Source organism: Rattus rattus, chromosome 11 (genome assembly GCF_011064425.1).
Source record: "Rattus rattus isolate New Zealand chromosome 11, Rrattus_CSIRO_v1, whole genome shotgun sequence".
NCBI classification, from domain to species: Eukaryota; Metazoa; Chordata; class Mammalia; order Rodentia; family Muridae; genus Rattus; species Rattus rattus.
In genome coordinates, this window is record NC_046164.1 from 98,144,904 (window position 1) to 98,167,295 (window position 22,392).

Genomic DNA, 22,392 nt, shown 5'->3' on the forward strand with positions numbered 1-22,392 from the left:
ACTTCTACTCTACCAAATTGGAAAATCTAAAAGAAAAACAATAACTTCCTCAATAAATGCCATGTACCAAAGTTAAATCAAGATCAGATAAACAATTTAAATAGACGTATAGCCCCTAGAGAAATAGAAGCAGTCATTAAAATTCTCCCAACCAAAATAACCTCAGGGCCAGATGGTTTGGGTACAGAATTCTACTAGGCTTTCAAAGAAGAGTTAATACCAATACTCCTCAAATTATTCCACAAAATAGAAACAGAAGGAACATTGTCCAATTCATTCATTTATAAAGCCATAATTACCCTAATACCCAAACTATATAATGGCTCAATAAAGAAAGAAAATTAAAGAACAATCTCCCTTATGAACACTGATGCCAAAATACTCAATAAAATAATTGCAAACAAAATCCAAAAATATACCGAAAACATCATCCACTGCCCACTTCCTCCATATCTATTCAGTACAGTAGTTGAAGTTCTAGAACAGTAAGACAATTAAAGGAGATCAAGGGGATCCAAACTGGAAAAGAAGTCAAAGTATCATTATTCAAAGATGATATAATAGTAAACCTAAGTGACCCTAAAAATTCTACGAGGGAACTCCTACAACTGATAAACATCTTTAGTAAAGTGGCTGGATACAAGTTTAATTAAAACAGTTCAGCAACCCTCCTGTATACAAATGACAAACCGATTGCAAAAAATAAATCAGAAAAACAATAGCCTCAAATTATATAAAATATCTCTAACCAAGCAAATGAAAGATTTGTAGTGATTAAAAACTTCAAGTCTTTGAAGAAAGAAATTAAAAAGATATTAGATGATATCTTTTGATCTCCCATGCTCATGGATCAGTCAAATTAACATGGTAATAATGGCCAAAAGCAATCCCCATCCAAACTCCAACCCAATTCTTTACAGACCTTGAAAGGACAATTCTCAATTTCATATGGAAAAGAAAACCCAACACCACCACAAAACCAAGAAACTCAGGATAGCTAAAACACTCTTGGATAATAAAAGAACTGTTGGAGGTATCACCATCCCTGATTTTAAGCTGCACTGTAGAGAAATAGTAATAAAAACTGCATGGTATTGGCATAAAAACAAACACATTGATCAATGTTATTAAATTGAAGATCCAGATATAAGCCCATACACCTATGGACACCTGACCTTTTTTTATAAGTAAGTCAGAAATACAAAATGGAGAAAAAGAAAGCATCTTCAACAAATGGTACTAGTTAGTCAAACTAGATATCTACTCATGAGAAGCACAAATAAATCCATATTTATCATCCTGCACAAAACTCAATTCTAAGTGGGTCAAAAGCCTCAGCAAAAAAACAGACACAATGAACAAAGAGAAAATAGGAAATAGCCTTGAATTTACTGGCACAGGAAAAGACTTTCTGAACAGAACAACAATGGGACAGGCACTAGATTAACAACTAATAAACAGTACCTCATGAACCTGAAAGAAAAAAGAAAATAAATATCAAAAAAGAAAGGAAGAAAGAAGAAAAAGAAAGTAGGCTTAAAAAAACAAAACAAACAAACAAACAGAAATACCCTGTGGGAACTGGAGTTCAGAATACTGGTTGTATTGGAGAAGACCCAAGCTGGGTTCCCAAAATATACAGGGCAACTCACCAGTCTGTAACTCCAGTTTCCAGTTCCCAAGGAATCCCATGCCCTCTTCTGGCCTGTATAGTCAGTGCATACACATATTGTCCTGACGTACATGGAGGCAAAAACTCATTCATTCTCTCTCTCTCTCTCTCTCTCTCTCTCTCTCTCTCTCTCTCTCTCTCTCTCTCTCTCTCTCACACACACACACACACACACACACACAAATTAAAACAAATAAATCATTTTTAAAACCTTTCAAAAACTAACAGTGAAATGAACAATACTACAAAATAACTGTCACTGAATCAATAATGACATGGTATGATGATAAATAGATAAATAGGGTAGAACAGAATCCATAGCTAAAACCTAGCTGACAAATATATGACAAAATTATATTTTGACTCAATGTTATAAAGCACAATTAGTTAATAAATGATGCTGGCATAAATGGTTACCCATCTTGTAGAAAATGGTTCCTTATCCAAAATTCCAGATGGGGTAAATGTTTAAGTATAATAAATAAAGCATAAAAAATTATGGGGTAAAAAACCCAGTGCATAGCACAATAATGTTATTTAACCAGGAAAAAGTATTTGAGATCATAAAATTTAAAAACAACAATGCTTTTAAACATGTTTTACATTGCAAAAACTGATTAAAGACCAACCTAATAACTAATAATAGCTAATAAAGGCTTGTAACCTTTAGCAGTATACAAGAGCCCTTTAATATTGATAAGAGAAAGGCATCACAACAGGAAATGGGGGAAAGATGGGTGTGGTGGTTTGAATAGGTTTGGTCCCCATAGACTCATGTTTTTGAATGCTTGGCCCATAGGGAGTGGTGCTATTAAGAGTTGTGGCCTTGTTGGAGTGGGTGTGGCCTTTTAGGAAGAAGTGTGATACTGTGGGGATGGGCTTTAAGGTCTCATGTATACTGAAGCTACTTATTCTCAGTTTAACACACAGTCTCCTGCTGCCTGTGGATTGAGATGTAGAACTGTCAGCCCTTCTCCATGCCATCTTGCAGTCTGTCATGCTTTCTGCCATGATGATAATGAACTAAACCTCTGAAATTGTAAGCTATCCCCAATTAAATGGTTTTTTTTTTTTTAATAAGACTTGCCATGGTCATGGTGTCTCTTCACAGCAATGAAATGTGAGAACAATGGGAAAACGGGAAAATGTGAGAACAAAACTGTGTAGCCACAGGCATGATATTGCTTGAACTAACTAATAATTACAGAAGTGTTAATTATTGCAAAATAATAACCATCCCATAGCTAAATTAGATAAAAATAAAGCAATAATAGCAATTGCTAACAGAATGAGGACAGAAAATGCCAATTTCTACATCTAATTTTGTAAGCAGTCCATTGTGCTTTAAATGGAAAAATGTCCCCAATAGGCTCATGTGTTTGAACAACTGGTCCTCAGCTAGTGACTATGTTTAGAAAGGTTGTGGGCTTTTTAGGAGGTGGAATCTTAATGGAGGAAGCACATCACCAGGGGCAGAACATCTGTGAAGGTTGTGTAACTTGGCCTATTTCCTACTCTCTTTCTACTTCTGACTGCTGAAATGATGGATCCTCAGGCTCCTCCTGCCAAGCTTTCCACAACATGGCAGTCTGCATACCCTCTGGAGCTTTAAGCCAGATAAACTCTTTCTCCTGTAAGCTGCTCTTGTCAGTATTTTATCACAACAGAATTGAAACTAATACAGAGTCTGATGAATACTTTTATACTTCAACAAGTCACGCTCCTGGGAATCCACCCCACAAAAACAAAATCACCAATAAAAGGCAGCAAACTCCTACTGCAAAGAGCAAGAAAATCAAGCACTTGAAACAATGAGGTAATCCATGTTGGCATACCTATATGTGCACTATTAAGCCGACATTAAGAATATACACCAGCTGACTCAGGAGGATTTTCTTTAAAGCATCTTCAGTGATAAAAACATGACCTGGAAAATTGTGGCTTTATTTTTAAAAGTAAAATTCATTAATGTATATGTGCCAAGTGTGTCTGTATCTTTGTCCCTCTGTCTGTCTGTGTAATTGTAAGGAACAGAGACGAAGGAAGGAAGGAAGGAAGGAAGGAAGGAAGGAAGGAAGGAAGGAAGGAAACAGAGAGAGAGAGAGAGATAGAGAGAGAGAGAGAGAGAGAGAGAGAAGAGAGAGAATACTCAGTACTTTCAAGGGGAAGATACAGTGCAGTTTTAAAAAGAAAGGAGGCAGTTACATGATTCTACTTGTGTTAACTATGTTGACTCCACGTTTAACTAAGAAGTAGGAATGCAACACGATTGGTGTGAGCTTCTATTCCCCCTTCTCAGTCTTCTCTCTTAAACCACTTTATGATCATTTGATATCTTTTCATCCTTATAACTACCACTTTTGTACCACTTTTTATCTCATATATTTTCTATATTTTATAAGATCCTGTTGTTAATTAATGGTTAAATGTTAACTCATATAGTATGTAAGATCACTTTAGATACCATTTTCAGCCGGTAGTTAGGGGCTATGGTAGTTTGTGAATGAGAATGACCCCCAGAGGCTCATGTATTTGAATGTTTACTCCTCAGCTGTAGAACTAAGGAAGATTAGAGGGTGTGGGTGGTGTGGCCTTGTTGGAGAAAGTGTGTCATAGGGAGTGGGCTTTGAGGTTTCAAAAGTCCATTCCAAGCCCAGTGGCCCCCTAAATCCTGCTGCTTGCACCTCAGGATGTAGCTCTCAGCTACTTGTCCAACACCACATCACCTTGCCTGCCTGCTACCATTCTCCCATTATGATGATAAGGGTAAAAATCTCTGAAACTGTAAGCAAGCCTCCAATTAAATCTTCTCCATTTATAAGTTACCTTGGTCATGGTGCCTATTCATAGCAATAGAACACTAAAATAAGGAACAGTATAGTTTTATACATAAATACATAATACACAAATAAATTAGAAATCTAAGAATTTAGTCATTATAAACTTACTGGCTGTCAAATGTGTGTCCAATGAGAACATGCTACTGACAATGTGACCGAGTTCCAGTGAGTAATAATAAATGAGATATTAATTACAGATATATATTTTAAGGAGACTAGAGAGATGGCTCAGTGGTTAGGAAGACTGGCCATTCTTCCTGAAGTCCAAGATTTGGTTCCCAGGAACCACCTGGAGGTTTACAACCATGTACAACTCCAGTTCTAATGGATCCAACCCCCTCCTCGACATCCTTAGCACCAAGAATGCACATGGTATACAGGTATACATTCATGCCAAACACCTGCACACATAAAATAATAAAATAACTTTAATGTACACTTAAACATTTTTGAGTAAAGAGGAAGCTGTTGAAGGCCACTGGGACAGGTTCCATTCAGGGGAAGGAAACAGGAAGAAAAGGTAACTAATTAGATTTACCTTCATATTGCTCCATCCTGCTACCATGCTTTTTACAGTAAGAAAAAATATTACTTTGAAATATGAAAACAGTCAAAAATAAAGGTAGAATAAATTTATATAAATTGTAAATAAATAATATTAACTAGGATTTAGTATCTAACTCATAGAGTTTGTTGCAAAGTGGTAACCATGAAGCTAAAAGGTCAAAGCCTTCAAAAATGGTATTGTGTGGCTCAGGTCACTGTCAACCCCACTGCTAAGTCTGTTCTTCTTTAGGCCTTGAGGGTTTGTACTACATCAATAATAGCATTAAACAGTTCTACTATGTAAAAATGAAACTGCAGTTAGGTAAATATTGCACAATATAGAAAAGATGGCAATCTTTTTAATTTGAAGACTACAGAGGAACTTCAAGAACCATCTAAAGGCAATGTGCTTAGTCCTAACATTTGAAATGCAGAATACTTGGATCCGGAATATGGATCCATGTTGGAGGAGGCTCGAGAGGACAGATTGGTGAGCAATACAACAGCTCTTCTTGAACCCTGCCCAAGAGGAAAAAGTCTATTCCCAACAAAGAAGTGCCACCCTAACTTTGGCCTGCCTACGAATACTTCAACCTATTTATAATCCATGAGAACCGAATTTGGCCATCAGTACTGATACCAGTGAAAATCAAAATATGAAAAAAGTTTCATAAATGTAGACCCATTGGTCTTACTACTCACATGGAATTGACCTTTTCTTCAGGGCCTTGAACTTGACCTGTCACTGTGCCTTTGCTTGTATTCTTCACCCAGCCAACCAGACCTCTTTTCTTAGCTTCTCCTTCTGTATACTGGTTTCAGGAAAAAACAAGAGAGGTCAAGTCCATCATTAGAAATCTATACTCATAACATGACTCTAATATTCAGAAACTGTTAACCTTGTAATGTTTGTTTGTTTGTTTATTATTTCTAAAATATAGTCTATGGACTGCAGAAATGGCTCCATGGTTAAAAGTACTGGCTGCTCTTGTATGGGACTGGGGTTCAATTCCTAGCATCCACAGGGTTGCTCATTACTATAATTCATATTCCAGAAGATCCAATGCCTTTTGGCCTCTGTGGGCACTAAGTATGCAAGCAGTACATAGACATACATGCAGGCAAATGACCAATACATACAAATAAAATAAAATAAGCCTATGGAGTTATGTAGCTGACCTAGAGTGATATCACCATTTTTAAGATTAGCACAATTAGAGAAAATAGACCAACAGTGAGAATTGTTTCCTCTTATATTTTTCAGATCTATAAAATTCTATTGTGTTTTCCTCACATCCATTCATGTTCATGAATTACACTGCTAATCTGGGCTTCAAAGTCTGGTGAACCCAAGATTCTCAATCATTGACTAAAAAATATCAGTTTGTAATCAACATAAAATACATAAGACAGAAATGGACACTGAATCATTTCAAAAAGTTCCAATAAAAACAGAAATAATTTTAATAATAAATCATGAAGAACACCAAGGGATAGCACACAGTCAGAGGGTTATGATGATAAGTTGACTATAAACTAATGCAGGTGCCAGTCTGAAAATCAAGAAAATACTGAAAATGGGGACAATGGACTGTTAAGGACAGAATTATCCTGAAATACAGAGAGGCTTGACTGATGGCAACCTGAGGGCACTCTCAGGGTTAGCAACCAGAGATCTAAATAGAGATGCCAAGCTCAGAAAATACAACCTGTAAATAATTTAAGGGAAGAGACATTTTAAAAATAAAACCAAAAGTGTGTGTGGAGGGGGTTACTGCTGACACGTTCAACACTAGCACCCCTCACTTTACAGTGAGAGATGTGTCCCTGTTCAGAAAGGGTTTCTATCTATAACCCAGGAAAGAACCCGTAATTTTTATCTAGCACACTTGCACAAATGCCTAGTTAGAACCACTTGCCAGAATACTTTTAAAATTCATAGAAAATACTATCTAAAACCCAAGAAGCCTGTAATAAAACTTTAAAGACACCTTTAATAGAAATCACAATCAGTAATTTCAAGAAAACATCAGTTGTCAAGCACAGGATATAAGAAGTATGTTAGAACTGGGTAGAAAATAGCTCTGTGATTAAAATCATTAGCTTTTTTTAAAAAAGGTATAAAATAAGAGAGATTTCACTTACCATTCTGAAGCAAACACCTGAATAAAAGGACAAAAAGAAATGTAAGCTTGTTTGCCTCTTACAAACTATATTTTCTGCCATAACTTGCCTCAATTAAAGTGTGAATAGCAAAATGAATGAAAAAACCTTCAGTATCTGAATATACCCAATGGGTCTTCTTAAAAATTATTTTCTTTTAAAATAAAGACTTTTTGGAAAAATATTTGAAACCAAAGTATATAATAGATGCTGACTTATACTTTCATCATATTTTAAAATATTTATTAAAAACACAGTTGATCTGGTGGTACAGGCCTGTAATCCTGGCTACTTGAGAGGTTGAGGCAGAAGGATTATAAGTCCAGTCTAGGCAACACAGAGAATTCAAGACCAACCTGGGCAACTTTGTCTCAAGATAATAAGGATAAGAACAGAGAAGAGGTCATCTATTCATGCAGCTCAATGATATATTTTCCCATCACGTATAAAGCTCTAGACAGCCCCCAATTCCACAAAACTGAATTAGTTAATGAATTAATGAGCGGTTAAGAGAAGGTGAGTGATATAAAATTTACTTTCCCCCAGGTTTTAGTATTTCTTTTTTTAAATAAAAGAACTAAAATCAAGTTTAAATAGCTTAAATTATTTCTAGTTACAGACAGCATCAGGAAATGATGTGTGCTTGACCATAGTTGGGCTTTCAGTGCCTCATCATTAATGGAAATTAATGCCAATGAAAATGATACCTGTGGGCTCTCTGTTGTAGGTGATTTACATTATGGATCACATGGTTGTGTAGTATTATTCGTGTTAGTTTTGTTTCCTCTTTCTAGACTGTGACAAAGCTGTTCCATTTGGGGTTTGGGGATGTGGCTCAGTGGCGAGGCCCTAGTGTAGCACACTTGAGGAACTGAGCTCCATCTTCAGTGACATAGTTGCACTCCTATATAGATACAGACATACATCCACAAAAGGAATGGTAGCAACTTTGTATTTCATGTTTTATATCTGCAACCAAACAGTGATACATAGAGAACTGGGTTTTTAATTGGAATGAAACAAGATGCCAGATAGTTCCAAATTATCAAGGATATATTCTGAAGACTTGGATCCATTACAGAATGCCTAGTACATCTATCCTAGGAATTATGATGACCCTAAACAACAGATCTCCCAAACTGCAAATATGAAGATAATTGATCAATTATCCCAGAATCTCCACATATGTACCATAGCATGTAAACTCACAGGCATACATAAAATAAGTAAATGTAAATATTCTTTAAAAGTACCAGCTTGAGCTACAAGTAAAAAAGATCCTACCAAACATAACACACACACACACACACACACACACACACACACCCCACAGTAGGCCCACCCAATAGAACACTACTCAACAGTAAACACCCGTACCACCATGTACTTGTATAAGAATCACATGCATATGCTAAGCAAAAGAAGCCAAACTTACACATAATGTATAATTACATTCTGGAAAGGCAAAGTGACAAAGACTGAAAATAGACTGTCTGTTGCCTGGGAGGGAAGAGAGTGCTGTCAAGAGGTTCAAGGGAACTTTCTGGGGTCATGGGGCTATTCTCTGAACTGTGCTAGTGATTCCATGACCTCACACATAACAAAAGAAACTGATTGTAAAAAAAAAAAAAAGCAGAAACATTACCAATTGTAAATTAGACCTTGGTGGAAAACAATTAGGAAAATTTTGATTGGGAAGTCACCAGGAACAGATCAAACCACCTCCAAGGAGGTGAAAGGATGGAGCTTGCAACACAGAAGCAGACCCTAGGGAGAAGCCTGTGAACATTCCAAAAGGTGTTTTATAAACCTGTCATGTCTCCTGATGGCAGAAGATTGTAGAATCAAATGAATGGGACAAAAAGAGCAATAAGGGAATGAAGATGGTGTGATGTCACCAGTGGAACTATGATTCCATGACCTCACACATAACAAAAGAAACCAATTGTGAATTGGTTTTTATAATCTGAGATTATAAAAATATTTATAAAATACATGTAGAGTGTGGAGGAATGATGCATGTGAAGAGCTGATGAGAAGAACCAGAAGGCAATATGTTATCCATGAAGGGAAAGATGTCAAGCCACACTTTAGTTCCACAGCACAAGCCAGATGCCTCAGAATACAGTAAGTGCTTACTAACTACATCCCCGGACAGCAACCCAGGCTGTATTGAACATATATTCCTCTGAGCTGCTCAACCTCAATAACATCATGTATGAGCACTGTGAAAGGAAAGGCCATGAGCAACTGAAGTAAAAAGGACTTTGAGGGCTGGGGCGTGGTCAGGAACAGAGCACAGCCCTAACATGCACAGGGCTCCAGGTTCAAACCTCAGCATCATGAAACACGTTTTGTTGTTGTTGTTGCTGCTGTTGTTGTTGTTATTGTTGCTGTTGTTGTTTTTTGCTTTTTATTTTAATGGCATGATCTCTTTCTTATGTAAGATAGAGTTTACATACCACCAGTCACTGGGAGTTTTTGTAAAGACAGCACTTCAGATTTATAGAACTCTGCCTAGAATCTAGAGAATGCACTGTTACACACTAAAACATGCAGCCAGTAGCTGGAAGGCAGATTTGAGGGAGACTTGCACAGGGTTTTCACTTCAGGTCAAGAGTCACATTATAAGACAGATATGGAGTCCAGCAGTACAGCATTTGGTTATCATGAACAAGACCCTGGGCTGAAGCCCTAGTGATTGCTTCCCATCAGGGTGGTTCAGTTGGTATGGATGAGAAATCATATGCTCACTTGTCAAGTCTACCTCACTAGCTTGCGAATCAGGAGTGCACAAGAAGCCTTGGATAGTGGAGGGCAAACCCTAAACTCCTGTACCCTATCACGACCTGGTGTTGAAGCTGTCCAGGTGACCTGACAGCTCAGGATGTTCCCTCCACACTTAATAGTTACTGAAAGGGAGTTCATGTCACTTCTCACCCTATCAAAGAGTAATATCCTCTTGGTATTTGTGAACAACAAGGACAAATGAAGGCTTATAACTCAAACAGGGGCTGAGAAGGTGTCTCAGTCACTAAAATGTTTGCTAGACAAGCAAGAAGTCCAGAGTTTGGCTCCTCAGCACCCATGTGAAAGTATGGTATCCCATTCACACCTGCAAACCCAGCTCCAAGAGGAACAGAGACAAGAGGACCACTAGAGCTTACAAGCCCTGGGTTTAGCAAAAAATATTGCCTCAAAGGACAGATAGTGACAAAGAAGAAAACAAATATTTTCGTTGGTTCTCCATGTGCACAAACACACGTGTGCAACGCATTCACACATATAAATAAACAAACCCATTTTAAAAATAAGACAGCAGGTAATAGAGGAAGACACCTGACATCAACTTCTCCACACACAAATGCTCAAGTGAACATAACTATATGTATTTGTTCATATATACCACACAGACATACATTATCTAATGGAGAGATGGTGGATAGATAGGTGACGGATGGATGGATAGATAGATAGATAGATAGATAGATAGATAGATAGATAGATAGTAGATACTCATAGCTTAGAGCAAGGGAGTTTGAGGAGTTGTATTGTTGTTGTTGTTTTGTTATTTTGAGACAAGTTCTCACCATGTAGCCCAGCCTGGTCTCACATTCAGTATGTAGCCCACACTGGCTTTGAACTGGCAATCTCCTCTCAGAAAACAATTCTTTTTTTTTTTAATTTTTTCCATCTTTATTAAATTGGGTATTTCTTATTTACATTTCAAATGTTATTCCCTTTCCCGGTTTCCAGGCCAACATCTCACTAACCCCTCCCCTTTCCTGTCTTCATATTAAATAGTAAGGTCCATGAGGTGAACATCTTTCTGCTAGACCAGAGCTCTGCACACAGGTGTTACATAGGTACAAAAAAAAAGAGCTAGTTGAAGAATCTCTGTAACAATTATTAATATTATATACATATAGCCATATTGATATCAATTAGAATTTAGGTTCACTTTCAACATAAGATGCTACATTTATTGCATTCGAAGTTCTGGAATGAAGCTTAAGACTTCTACACTGATTCTAGAAGAACCTTACATAAGTAATAACAGAGACTCAATACATAATATGTATCTGTATGTACACTTACATGTATTATGTATACATCTGTACACAAACATGGTTATGTGCATTTGACATAAAAGATAGCAGAGAGTTACTAGATAATATCTACATTAATATTATCTAGGTATAGAATACTAGGTATATACATAGATTTTGTACATACATATTTATATACATATATGTACAACATATATACAAAAAATTGGGAGTCTTAGAAACAAAGGATCTGTGGTAGAGAACTGAGCAAGATATGGGGGCTACTAATTTCCATTGGCTCTTTAATACTGATTTGTTGTAAATTCAAGCACATATGTGAATTTGATTTAAACTCCCAAAGTTTTACATTTAAAAGTATTTGTAACTACAAATGGTAGGGACACACATACACACACATGCACTTGTGTGCATGCACACACACACACACACACACACACATATATATCACATGTATACATATATACACATATATGTGAGTAGGCATGCATGTGTGTGTGTTTTAAGATCAATACATATATTAAAATAACTATAGGATCCATAAAAGAGACATAGTTTCAGTCTAATTTCATACTACCTAACCAACTGTTTAACCTATGTCACTAATCAAGCAGTGATATTTGGGGGGAATGGAACAATTGGATCATTATTAATATGTGATTAAGTAGTTAATAGAAATTGAGGTTGCCTTAGTGGCATATCTAATATGTGGGTGCTAAGCCCATATAGTTGTTCTGTAGCATGTTTAAATGTTGATTATGTTTATCTATTATATGATTGCTTGTGACAGTTGCTGCTAGCTGCCTATTCAAAACTCTGTCTCCGTTTCTTCTTAACAGAATTCTAATTTTCACCTATGAGCAGCAAATGACCTGCATTTCCCAGTCTTCTCACGACTTCATAGTAGTGGCCAGTGAGACAAGTGAAGCTGTTGGTCAAGGCTTAAGAAAGCTCTCCCACAGGGGCTGACAAAGAATATATGACTGGAGTGTCAGCAGCCACTTTGAAACCATGAGGCCTTGGAGCTGACTTGCTAAGAGCTTTAATGTGCCAGGAAACAGAAGAGAAAGGAGAGATTGAAATGAGAACCAGGAATGAGAAGTGTTCTTTGGACAGAGGTAGTGTGGGGAAGTAGTAGAAATATTCTGGAACTAGATAACAGTAACAGCTTGAAATACTAAAAGAACACTTTAACATAATATAAAAATGTGTCAATCTCTAAAGATCCTATAAAAATGGAAGGACAAAGACAAGACAGCACTGTGGTATAGGCTTTTCTAATCTGCAATGCTGATCACTATAAAGCCCATTATATGCATGTACCTGGCACTTCCCCCAAACTCTGCTCTCTTTCTTCCCTCGTAAATAATTCAGAGAATGAAGGCAGATATTATTTATTAGGGTCTTCATTTTAAATCCTTAGAAGGAATGTGTCAAATAGTCTCAAGATCTCCAGCTCAGCACTGAGCCATACAGACATCATCAAAGTTTCATAGCCCATTTGAATCTTCTAGAATCTTTCCAAAAGGGATGGCCCCTAGTTTGCTGTATACTGTGTGGTGGAAAGCCATCTAAGTAGAAACAAAAGGTAAATGTGCAGACATGTTTCCTGCAGTTTATCAATTGTGTCTAGAACACAACATTCCAGTCAGGGCCTCTGTTGGAGAACAGGCTTCTATTGAGCTTTCACAGCTCCTTGCCTCCACCCTGCTTCCACTTGATTAAAAAAAAAAAAAAAAAAAAGGAGGAGCTGAAGTGACATATTGCTCTAGAAACTGGGACAGACATAGGCCCCTTCAGCCATGAGACATCCAAGTGCAATGTGTTGCTCGGCCAAGCTCAGTCAGCAGCAGCCTGTTTCTTACTTGATGGAAAGAGACAGAAAATACAAGTGAGTATTTGAAAGGAAATATTCTTTAAATCTACAAGGAAACACTGGCATTCAAAGAAACCATATGACAAATCTAAATGCCTGAATTATTTTTTATAAAGTATTTACCTATGTAATGCATGCCTTCATCTTTTTTTTTTTATCTTTATTAACTTAAGTATTTCTTATTTACATTCCGATTGTTATTCCCCTTCCTGGTTTCCAGGCCAACATCCCCCTAACCCCTCCCCCTCCCCTTCTATATGGGTGTTCCCCTCCCCATCCTCCCCCCATTAGCGCCCTCTACCCAACAATCACGTTCACTGGGGGTTCAGTCTCGGCAGGACCAAGGGCTTCCCCTTCCACTGGTGCTCTTACTAGGATATTCATTGCTACCTATGAGGTTGGAGCCCAGGGTCAGTCCATGTATAGTCTTTGGGTAGTGGCTTAGTCCTGGAAGCTCTGGTTGGTTGGCATTGTTGTTCATATGGGGTCTCGAGCCCCTTCAAGCTCTTCTAGTCCTTTCTCTGATTCCTTCAACAGGGGTCCCGTTCTCAGTTCAGTGGTTTGCTGCTGGCATTCGCCTATGTATTTGCTGTATTCTGGCTGTGTCTCTCAGGAGAGATCTACATCTGGTTCCTCTCGCCTGCACTTTTTTTTTTTTTTTTTATTAACTTGAGTATTTCTTATTTACATTTTGAATGTTATTCCCTTTCGGTTCCCCCGGCCAACATCTCTTCACAATAGTCACAAATAATATAAAATACCTTGATGTGACGCTAACCAACCAAGTGAAAGATCTGTATGACAAAAACTTCAAGTCTCTGAAGAAAGAAATTGAAGAGGATCTCAGAAGATGGAAAGATCTCACATGCTCATGGATTAGCAGGATCAATATTGTAAAAATGGCCATTTAGCCAGAAGCAATCTACAGATTCAATGCAATCCCCACCAAATTCCAACTCAATTCTTCATAGAGTTAGAAAGAGCAATTTGCAAATTCAGTTAGAATAACAAAACAACAACAACAGCAAAAAGAAAAAAAGAAAAAGAAAAACTCAGGATAGTGAAAACTATTCTCAACAATAAAAAAAAACTTCTGGAGTGATCACCATCCCTGACCTCAAGCTGTATTACAGAGCAATCATGATTTAAAAAAACAAAAACAAAAACCAAAAACCAAACCAAAACAAAAAACCTGTATGGCATTAGTACAGAGACAGACAGGTAGATCAGTGGAATAGAATTGAAGACCCAGAAATGAACCCACACATCTTGATCTCTGACAAGGAGTTAAAACCATCCAATGGGAAAAAGACAGCATTTTCAACAAATGGTGCTGGTTCAACTGAATGCAAATGGACACATTCTTACTTCCTTGTATAAAGCTCAAGTCCAAGCGGATCAAAGAGCTCCACATAAAACCAGATACACTCAAAGTAATAGAAGAGAAAATGGGGAAGAGCTTCGAACACATAGGCACAGGGGAAATTTTCCTGAACAGAACACCAAAGGCTCTGTTCCAAGATCTGCTCTAAGATCAAGAATCGACAAATGGGACCACATGAAATTGCAAAACTTCTGAACAGCAAAGGACACTGTCAATAAGACAAAATGGCAACCAACCGATTGGGATCCTACATCAGATAAACAGCTAATATCTAATATACAAAAGAACTCAAGAAGTTAGACTCCAGAAAATCAAACAACCTTATTTAAAAATGGGGTACAGAGGTAAACAAAGAATTCTCAACTGAGGAATATTGAATGACTGAGAAGTACCTAAAGAAATGTTCAATATCCTTACTCAATAGGGAAATGCAAATCAAAAACTCAAGTGGTAGGATGTGGAGAAAGAGGATTGCAAGCTGGTACAACCACTGTGGAAATCAGTGTGGGGGTTCCTCATAAAATTGAATATAGTACTACCTGAGGACCCAGCTATACCACTCCTGGGCATATACCCAAAAGATGCTCCAACATATAACAAGGACACATGCTCCACTATGTTCATAGTAGCCTTATTTATAATAGCCAGAAAGAACCTAGAAGCTGGAAAGAACCTAGATGTCCTTCAACAGAGGAATGAGAAAATGTGCTGCATTTACACAATGGAGTACTACTCAGATATTAAAAACAATGTCATTATGAAATTCTTTGGCAAATGGAAGGAAGTAAAAAATATTATCCTGAGTGAGGTAACTTAATCACACACACACACACACAAAAAGGTATGCACTCACTAACAAGTGGATATTAGCCCCAAAATCTCGAAATACTCAAGAAACAATTCCCAGACTATATGAAGCTCAAAAAGGAAGACCAAAGTGTGGATGCTTCAGTCCTTCTTAGAAAGGGGAACAAAATACTCATAGGAGGAGATATGGAGACAAAGTTTGGAGCAGAGACTGAAGGAAAGGTCATCCAGATACTGCCCCACCTGGGAATCCAGCCCATGTACATACAGCCACCAAACCTAGTCACTATTGCTAACGCCAAGAAGTGCTTGCTGATGGAAGTCTGATATGTATGCCTCCTAAGAGGTATGGTTTTCCCAGTGCAGGGGAATGCCAGAGTGTTGAGGTGGGAGTGAGTAGGTAGGAATGGGAGCATTCTCATAGAAGCAGGGCAGGGAGGCAGGGGATAGAAGAGAGGGGAAACAGGATGACATTTTAAATATAAATACATAAAATATCCAATTTAAAAAAGCAAAGAAACATTGCATGCCAAGTCACAGCTACAAAAGTCATAACAAAGACTCAGTCCCCTGTCAGGAGTCTCCATGAAAGCCTCCCCACTTCCCCACTTCCACTAACAGAAATTTACAATGAAAGCAAACACCATAGAGTTTCTATGGAAGAGGGATATTTGTAAAAGGGAAAGATAGCAAAGGAGAAAATGTTAAAAGTAACTTTGCAGTAGAGAAACCAGCAAACACTATCTCTGGAGATCGAGGTCAACATGAACTGTGATGAGTCTCCATGACACCTATCACACGCAATGGAAATGGGACATTACCTTTGAGGTCTTTTGTCCTCAAATCCATAACCTAGTCTTGTCATGTCAAAACGATCAGATAAGGGCTAGCAAGGTGGCTCACAGGAAAAGACCTCTTTAAGACCGATTATTGAGTTTCATCCCCAGGACCCACATGGTAGAAAGCAAGAAACTAATTTGTGGGCTGAAGAGATGGTACTTTGGTTACATGTACAACATGTACTGTTTGTCTAATAAACCTGAGTTCAGATTCGAACAGCCAAGTCCAGTATCTCATGAATGCCTACACCAGTGCCTGGTGATTCAATGACCTTTTCGCCTCTAAGGTTATCCACACTCATATGCACATACTCATGTATGTGTCACAGACATACACACATACATATCATTTAAAATAAAAATACACATTTTAATCATTTAAAGATTAAAAATAAAGCTTTTCTAAAAAGTGAGTAACTTTCCAAAGTCCCCTACATGAATGTCGTGGAATGCTCAAAACCGAATACTTTCATCTGGACTTTGCCTCCACTCTCATATTTTATATACTGTGTTTCAGTGACTTATCATGGCATGTATTAATCATGGTTCCAGATGTACTCAAGTTGACAAACAAAAGTAACCATCACAAGTCCACCTTGACTCATAATCATATTACCTTACATCATGATGAACTTAATGAAAAAGAATAACCAGGTCATAATTATGCCTAAATATCATATAAATATCCCATGTACAATTGCAAATGCATTTTACATTTAATGAGGTCATAATTATACCTAATATGCTATAAATATTGCTCATATAATTACAAGTGTATTATAATTTTAGAATAGGTGGCAATATCCCTTAAGGGACAGTCTTTTAGCATCTCTGTGGTGATTTGAAAAGGTTAGGCTACTATAGATTCATGTGTTCCAATGTTTAGCTCATAGGAAGTGGGACTATTTGGGGTGTGGCCTTATGGAAGAAGGTGTGGTCTTATTAGAAGAAGTGTGTCGCTGGGGAAGCAGAGCTTTGTAGTCTTAAATGTTCAAATTATGCCCAGTGAGAAACACATCCAGTCTTCTCCTGGCTGCTTTTGGATCAAGATGTAGACTTTCACCTTCTCTAGCACTGTGTCTGCCCACATGCTAACATGCTTCCTGCCATGATGATTATGGACTAAAGCTCTGAAACTGTAAGCCAGGCCCAATTAAATGTTTTCCTGATTAAGAGTTGCCTTGAAGAGACTTGATGTGCCAGGGTGAGGAGCATACCTGAGGGGGTTGGGAGGAGCTCTACTCTCGAAAGGAAAAGAGGAAGGGGAGGGGAAAGACTTATTGGAGAGGGGTACTGGGTAGAGTGACACTGATCAGGAGGCAAAATGGATAAAAATAAATAAATAAAAGAGTTTCCTTGGTCATGTTGTCCCCTCAGAGCAATAAATTTTAACTAAGACATTCTTAACCTTAAATATAATAATCTTTGATAGTCTCTTAATTAATGTTACATCGCATGATAAAGAACTTAAAGAAAGAAAACACAAATATCTGTACAAATACATTCTTAACAAAATATGACAGAAATACTCATGACGATTAAACCCTTGTTTCTGCAACTGGTCATGTGGATTCAGCTGGTATTTACAACTACCTTTCTCTACTTCCCTTTCTGAATTTCCCCAATATTCAGTAAATACCTCAGAAGATCTTGGCTTCTTTTTGGGAAGAGTGACCAATGCCATCATTCCTGGAGAGGTGAAAGTGTCTGTCCTTTTTCATCCTATCTACTTGATTACTGTACTCCTCATAAAAGTCACTTTTTGATAATTATTTACATTGTTCACAAGTATCTTCACATCCATCACCCATTTGGAAAAATCTATCCATATATTTCTTTGCCAGATGTCTTTCTCACCAATATTCCAATCGTGCTCTTTCCAAATCCTAACCATCCAGCCAGTCCATCAGCTACAATCTATTAATCAGTGAAAAAATACATATCTAGCCATTTCTCATTCCAAACAAAATGCATGATGTGTACTGCCCGATGTTCTGCCTACTGGGAAGATTTCCCTTCATCAGTGTCTTTCAGGGTTGCCTCAGAAAGGGATTGGGATGTTGCAGCTGTCCATTTCTAAGAGGTGCCTGCATAACATGCAGATCCATTACAAATTAGACCCTTATCTTCTCTTCCTCAGTCAACCAACATAGGGCATACCCATGAGACTAGAGGTGCATGTTTGGCAGCAAACAGTATTGAAATAAGAATATAAACCATAGGCATTGGGCAGCTTCTTCACATAACTTGCTCATGCTTTCAGAACCTGCTCAGGCTTGATAAATACTACTTCCATTTGATAACAGTCTGCTGCTTACATGTCCTGCTTAATAACTTGACCAGTCAGATAACACCCAGCTCATGATGGACAGCTCAGATTGCATGGGAACTTGGTGATCCATTATCAAATGTTCCGTTTCCATTAATGCCCAAGAGCAGGCCAACAGCTGTTTTTCAAAGGGAGAGAATAGTTATTTGCAGATGGAGGTAGAGCTTTGCTCCAAAATCCCAAAGGTCTCTTCTGTGATTCACTTATAGGGGCCTGCCAGAAGCTTCAAATAACACCCCTATCTGCCATTGCCACTTAAGTATCATCAACCCTGCTTGATCATATGCTCCAAGTGGTAGAGCGGCCTGCACAGCAGCTTGGACATGATGAAGAACTTTCTCTTGTTCAGGTCCCACACAAAGCTAGCAGCTTTCCGAGTCACTTGGAGTATGGACCAGAGTAACACACCCAAATGAGGAATGTACTGCTTCTAGAATCCAAATAGGCCCACTAAACATGGAGCTTCTTTCTTGGTGGTGGGAGGAGGCAGGTGCAATAATTTATCTTGAGAAGGAATATCTCTGCATGTCCCACACCAATGAACTCCTAAGAAACTTATCGAGGTAGAAGGACCTTGAATTTTGGTTGGATTTATTTCCAATTCTCTGATGCCCATATGCATTACAATCCAAAGTGGATGCTACCTTCTGCTCACCTGGTCCAATCAGCATAATGCCGTCAATATAATGCACACATTTATATTTTGTGGAAGAGATTGATGATCACGATACCTTATGGCACAGGGCTAAAGAGAAAATATATCCTTGAGCTAAAACTGTAAAGGCATACTGCTGGCCTTGCCAACTGAAAGCAATTTTTTTGGTGGTCTTTGTGGATAAGTTCCAAGAAAAGTATTTCCTAGATCAGTAGCTGCACACCATGTATCAGATGTGTTAATCTGCTCAAATAAGGACAACACATCTGGCATAGCAGCTATAATCCCAGACACTCCTTGATTGATTTTCCAATAGTCAACTGCCATTCTCCACAATCCATCTGTCTTCTGCACTGACCAGATAGGAGAGCTAAAGAGAGATGTAGTAGGAATTCACACCCCTAGATCTTTCAAGTCCTTCCTTGACAGTGGCACTAATATCTGCAGTCCCTCTAGTGATATGATACTGCTTTTTGATTGGCCATTTTCCTTTACAGAAGCAATAGCCTTCACCCCATAAATCAGTAATTCAATGTGAGAATTCTGCCAACTTTTAAGTATTTCTATTCCAATTATACATTCTGGAACTGGAGAAATGATCCTGGATGAACTCCGGGACCCACTGGACCTAGTGTGAGTTAGACTTCAGCCAAAACTTCATTAATCACTAATTCATTAATTAGGCCCTCATAAACCCCTACTTTAACTGGAGGGCTACATGTTTCTCCAGAATCAATGTCAATTCAGAACCAGTACATAAGAGACCCCAGAAAGTCTGATTGTTTCCTTTCCCCAGTATACAGTTACCCTTGTAAAAGGCCACAGGTTCTTTTGAGGAAGGACTGAAGAAAGGCTAACAGTAAAACTTTTCATTGTTTTATCAAGGTCCTTCCTCAGAGAAACCTGGATCTCTCTTCATTCAAAGGGTTCTGGGTTAATCTGGAAATTGACTGCCTTTTGCCACAACCTAATGTAGCCCTTTCTTTCTTTGAGAAAATTTTCACATATAGAGACTAAACAGAAATCCAGGGGGCTTCCATAATTAATTTGCCAGAACCAAAGGTTCACATGAGTCATACTCCCATAAAATCCACTTTGCTTGTGCAATTACAGGTTAGGTCATTATGGACACTGCTTTGTCTATGCTGCCCATTACAGTAACCAAGTCACCTTGCCTTTGATAATTCAGTGCTGCCACTCGGCCCCTGCCACCTTGGGGCCCAATTAAACCCATTGCATTTGTGGATTGATGTCTATATGCAGGTGAGGGTAGGCACACGATAAGGCAGGGCCTGTGACTGGGTAGTGAAAAGGAAAGGCAGACTGAGAATTTTAGAGACAGGATAGAGTGTATGGAGAGGAGAGAAGAAAGGAAGATAGAGGAAGAGAAGGACAACCCAGATCCATGTAGCTTTAAATAGCCCCAGGTAGCTATGAATATCATTTAAGGGATAGATATTACAGGACAATTTGTCCAATCTAAGTGGGTAGCTTATATCAATATCAATTGGCTCCGAGTTCTTTGTTTAGACGTTTTTGGGGGTGAGAATTTACTGATATAAATTTGACTGATAAATTACAAGCCTCTAGAGTTTTGATTTTACCAGGTTAGAGGGGTTTGTGACAGTTAACCTCCAGATGCGAGGTCATTTCATGGGGCTGGCATGGCAGCAACCTGCCAAGGGAACTTAGCAAGTTGGGTGGAGACATTTTGGGAGCTCTGGGCCAGAGAGTCTGATGAGATGAGAATGCCCTGCTAGTTCCCAGTGCAGCATGGGATGGAAAAATCCAGTTTTATTATTTAATGCTACAACATTTAATTCATCCAACTTAGCAGCAACATCTGTAATCCTAAAGAAAGAGAGTGATAGCAAATCTCTTCAAGAATACTGTTTCTACATCACTGTTATGTCTCTGGGTCTTTCCCTGAGGATTAGGTCTTACACAGTGTACCATTCTAGCATTGCCATTCCCTGAGCCTAAAAATCCCTACATTAACACTAAGTCAAGGGCTACCAGGCATGTCTAACTCCTTTTCAGTAGGCCATCTTTTAACAAATTCTTTAGCCAATCATTCAAACCAACTTTTGTTAATTCTTTTATAAACTGTGTGAGCTTCCGTATTAATCCTAGATCTCCACTCAGAGAGCCCATATCAATAAACTCAGCTTAATTCAGATTTATGTTCATTTTACCATTATCCTTTACCCTCAAAAGCCATTTCCACACATTACCAGACTCTGCTTGAATGAATTAGCAAGCTAAGCAAAATAAGCTCTTTCGTAGTATAGCTATACCTCTTCATGAACTATACTTGCTACCTCTCCTCCAGGAGCCTGCTTTACTTAAGTCTATTTATAGATCTAGAGGCAACTATTGGTGGGCCTTGGAGGACATCAGTATTGCCTCTCCTGGCATTTCCTTCAAAGAAACTCACTGCTGATTTAGCAGACAATGAAGGGTTAATTTCCTTACTCAAAGGAAGGGAGTGGGTTGTGAATACATCTTCTGTTGAGGGTGGAGACACTACTTTCTCAAGTGAGATAAACCCTTGAGAATCTGAAGGTTCAATGTTCTTAGCTTCAATGGGGTCCTCTCACACACTCCCTTCCCAAGCTACAGGATCCCATTCTTTCCCAATCACCAATACTCCTTCAAAGCTGGGACTTGTAATTTTTCTAACCTTATAATAAGGACCTTGGTTTGATATTCTGAAACTTGAGCTCTGTAGCTGCTGGAGAAAAAAGTCTTTTCTAGGCTACACTTAGAGACCTTTAGACTGTTCATGTGCAACTGGAACTGGTCAATTTTTATCACTGAGTGCACTGTTGTTCTTCACTCTACTTGGAAATGCTAGAAGTTGGTTAATTTTATTACAAAGCCCATTCCTTTCCTTTATCAATTTATCCAGAGATCTAGGAGCAACAACCACCATTGCCATTTTCCTTATTTTTCCACAAATTGTCAAAAGCTTTATATACAGAGTCACCAGATCCTTTATAGCTCACAATTTGTGAATCAGGATAACCAAATGCATTTACCTCCATAAGTTCATAAAATGGGTCATACCACAGGTTTTCAGTAATCTCCAATGTTCCAGAAGAGGCTTCAGTAATTGGAGGTGTTGGCAAATTAGAAAGTCTGTTCCAGACACTTAAAAGATTCATCCTTATACTTCTATTGCCCAACAACCAGTTCTGATACCAAAATCTTT

The 22,392-nt window shown here is 38.2% G+C and overlaps 1 protein-coding gene across 3 annotated transcripts in view; it reads right to left on the reverse strand.

The window, feature by feature from the left end:
* Acyp2 (acylphosphatase 2) overlaps positions 1–22,392 on the reverse strand; it is a 153,130-nt gene that overhangs the window by 128,208 nt on the left and 2,530 nt on the right. For all 3 annotated transcript variants that reach the window (XM_032917118.1, XM_032917117.1, XM_032917119.1), the window contains exons 2-3: positions 7,204–7,220; positions 5,761–5,870 (exon numbers count right to left, since the gene is read on the reverse strand). In XM_032917118.1, coding sequence (XP_032773009.1) covers positions 5,761–5,870; positions 7,204–7,220 — 127 coding nt within the window. The remainder of the gene's footprint in view (positions 1–5,760; positions 5,871–7,203; positions 7,221–22,392) is intronic.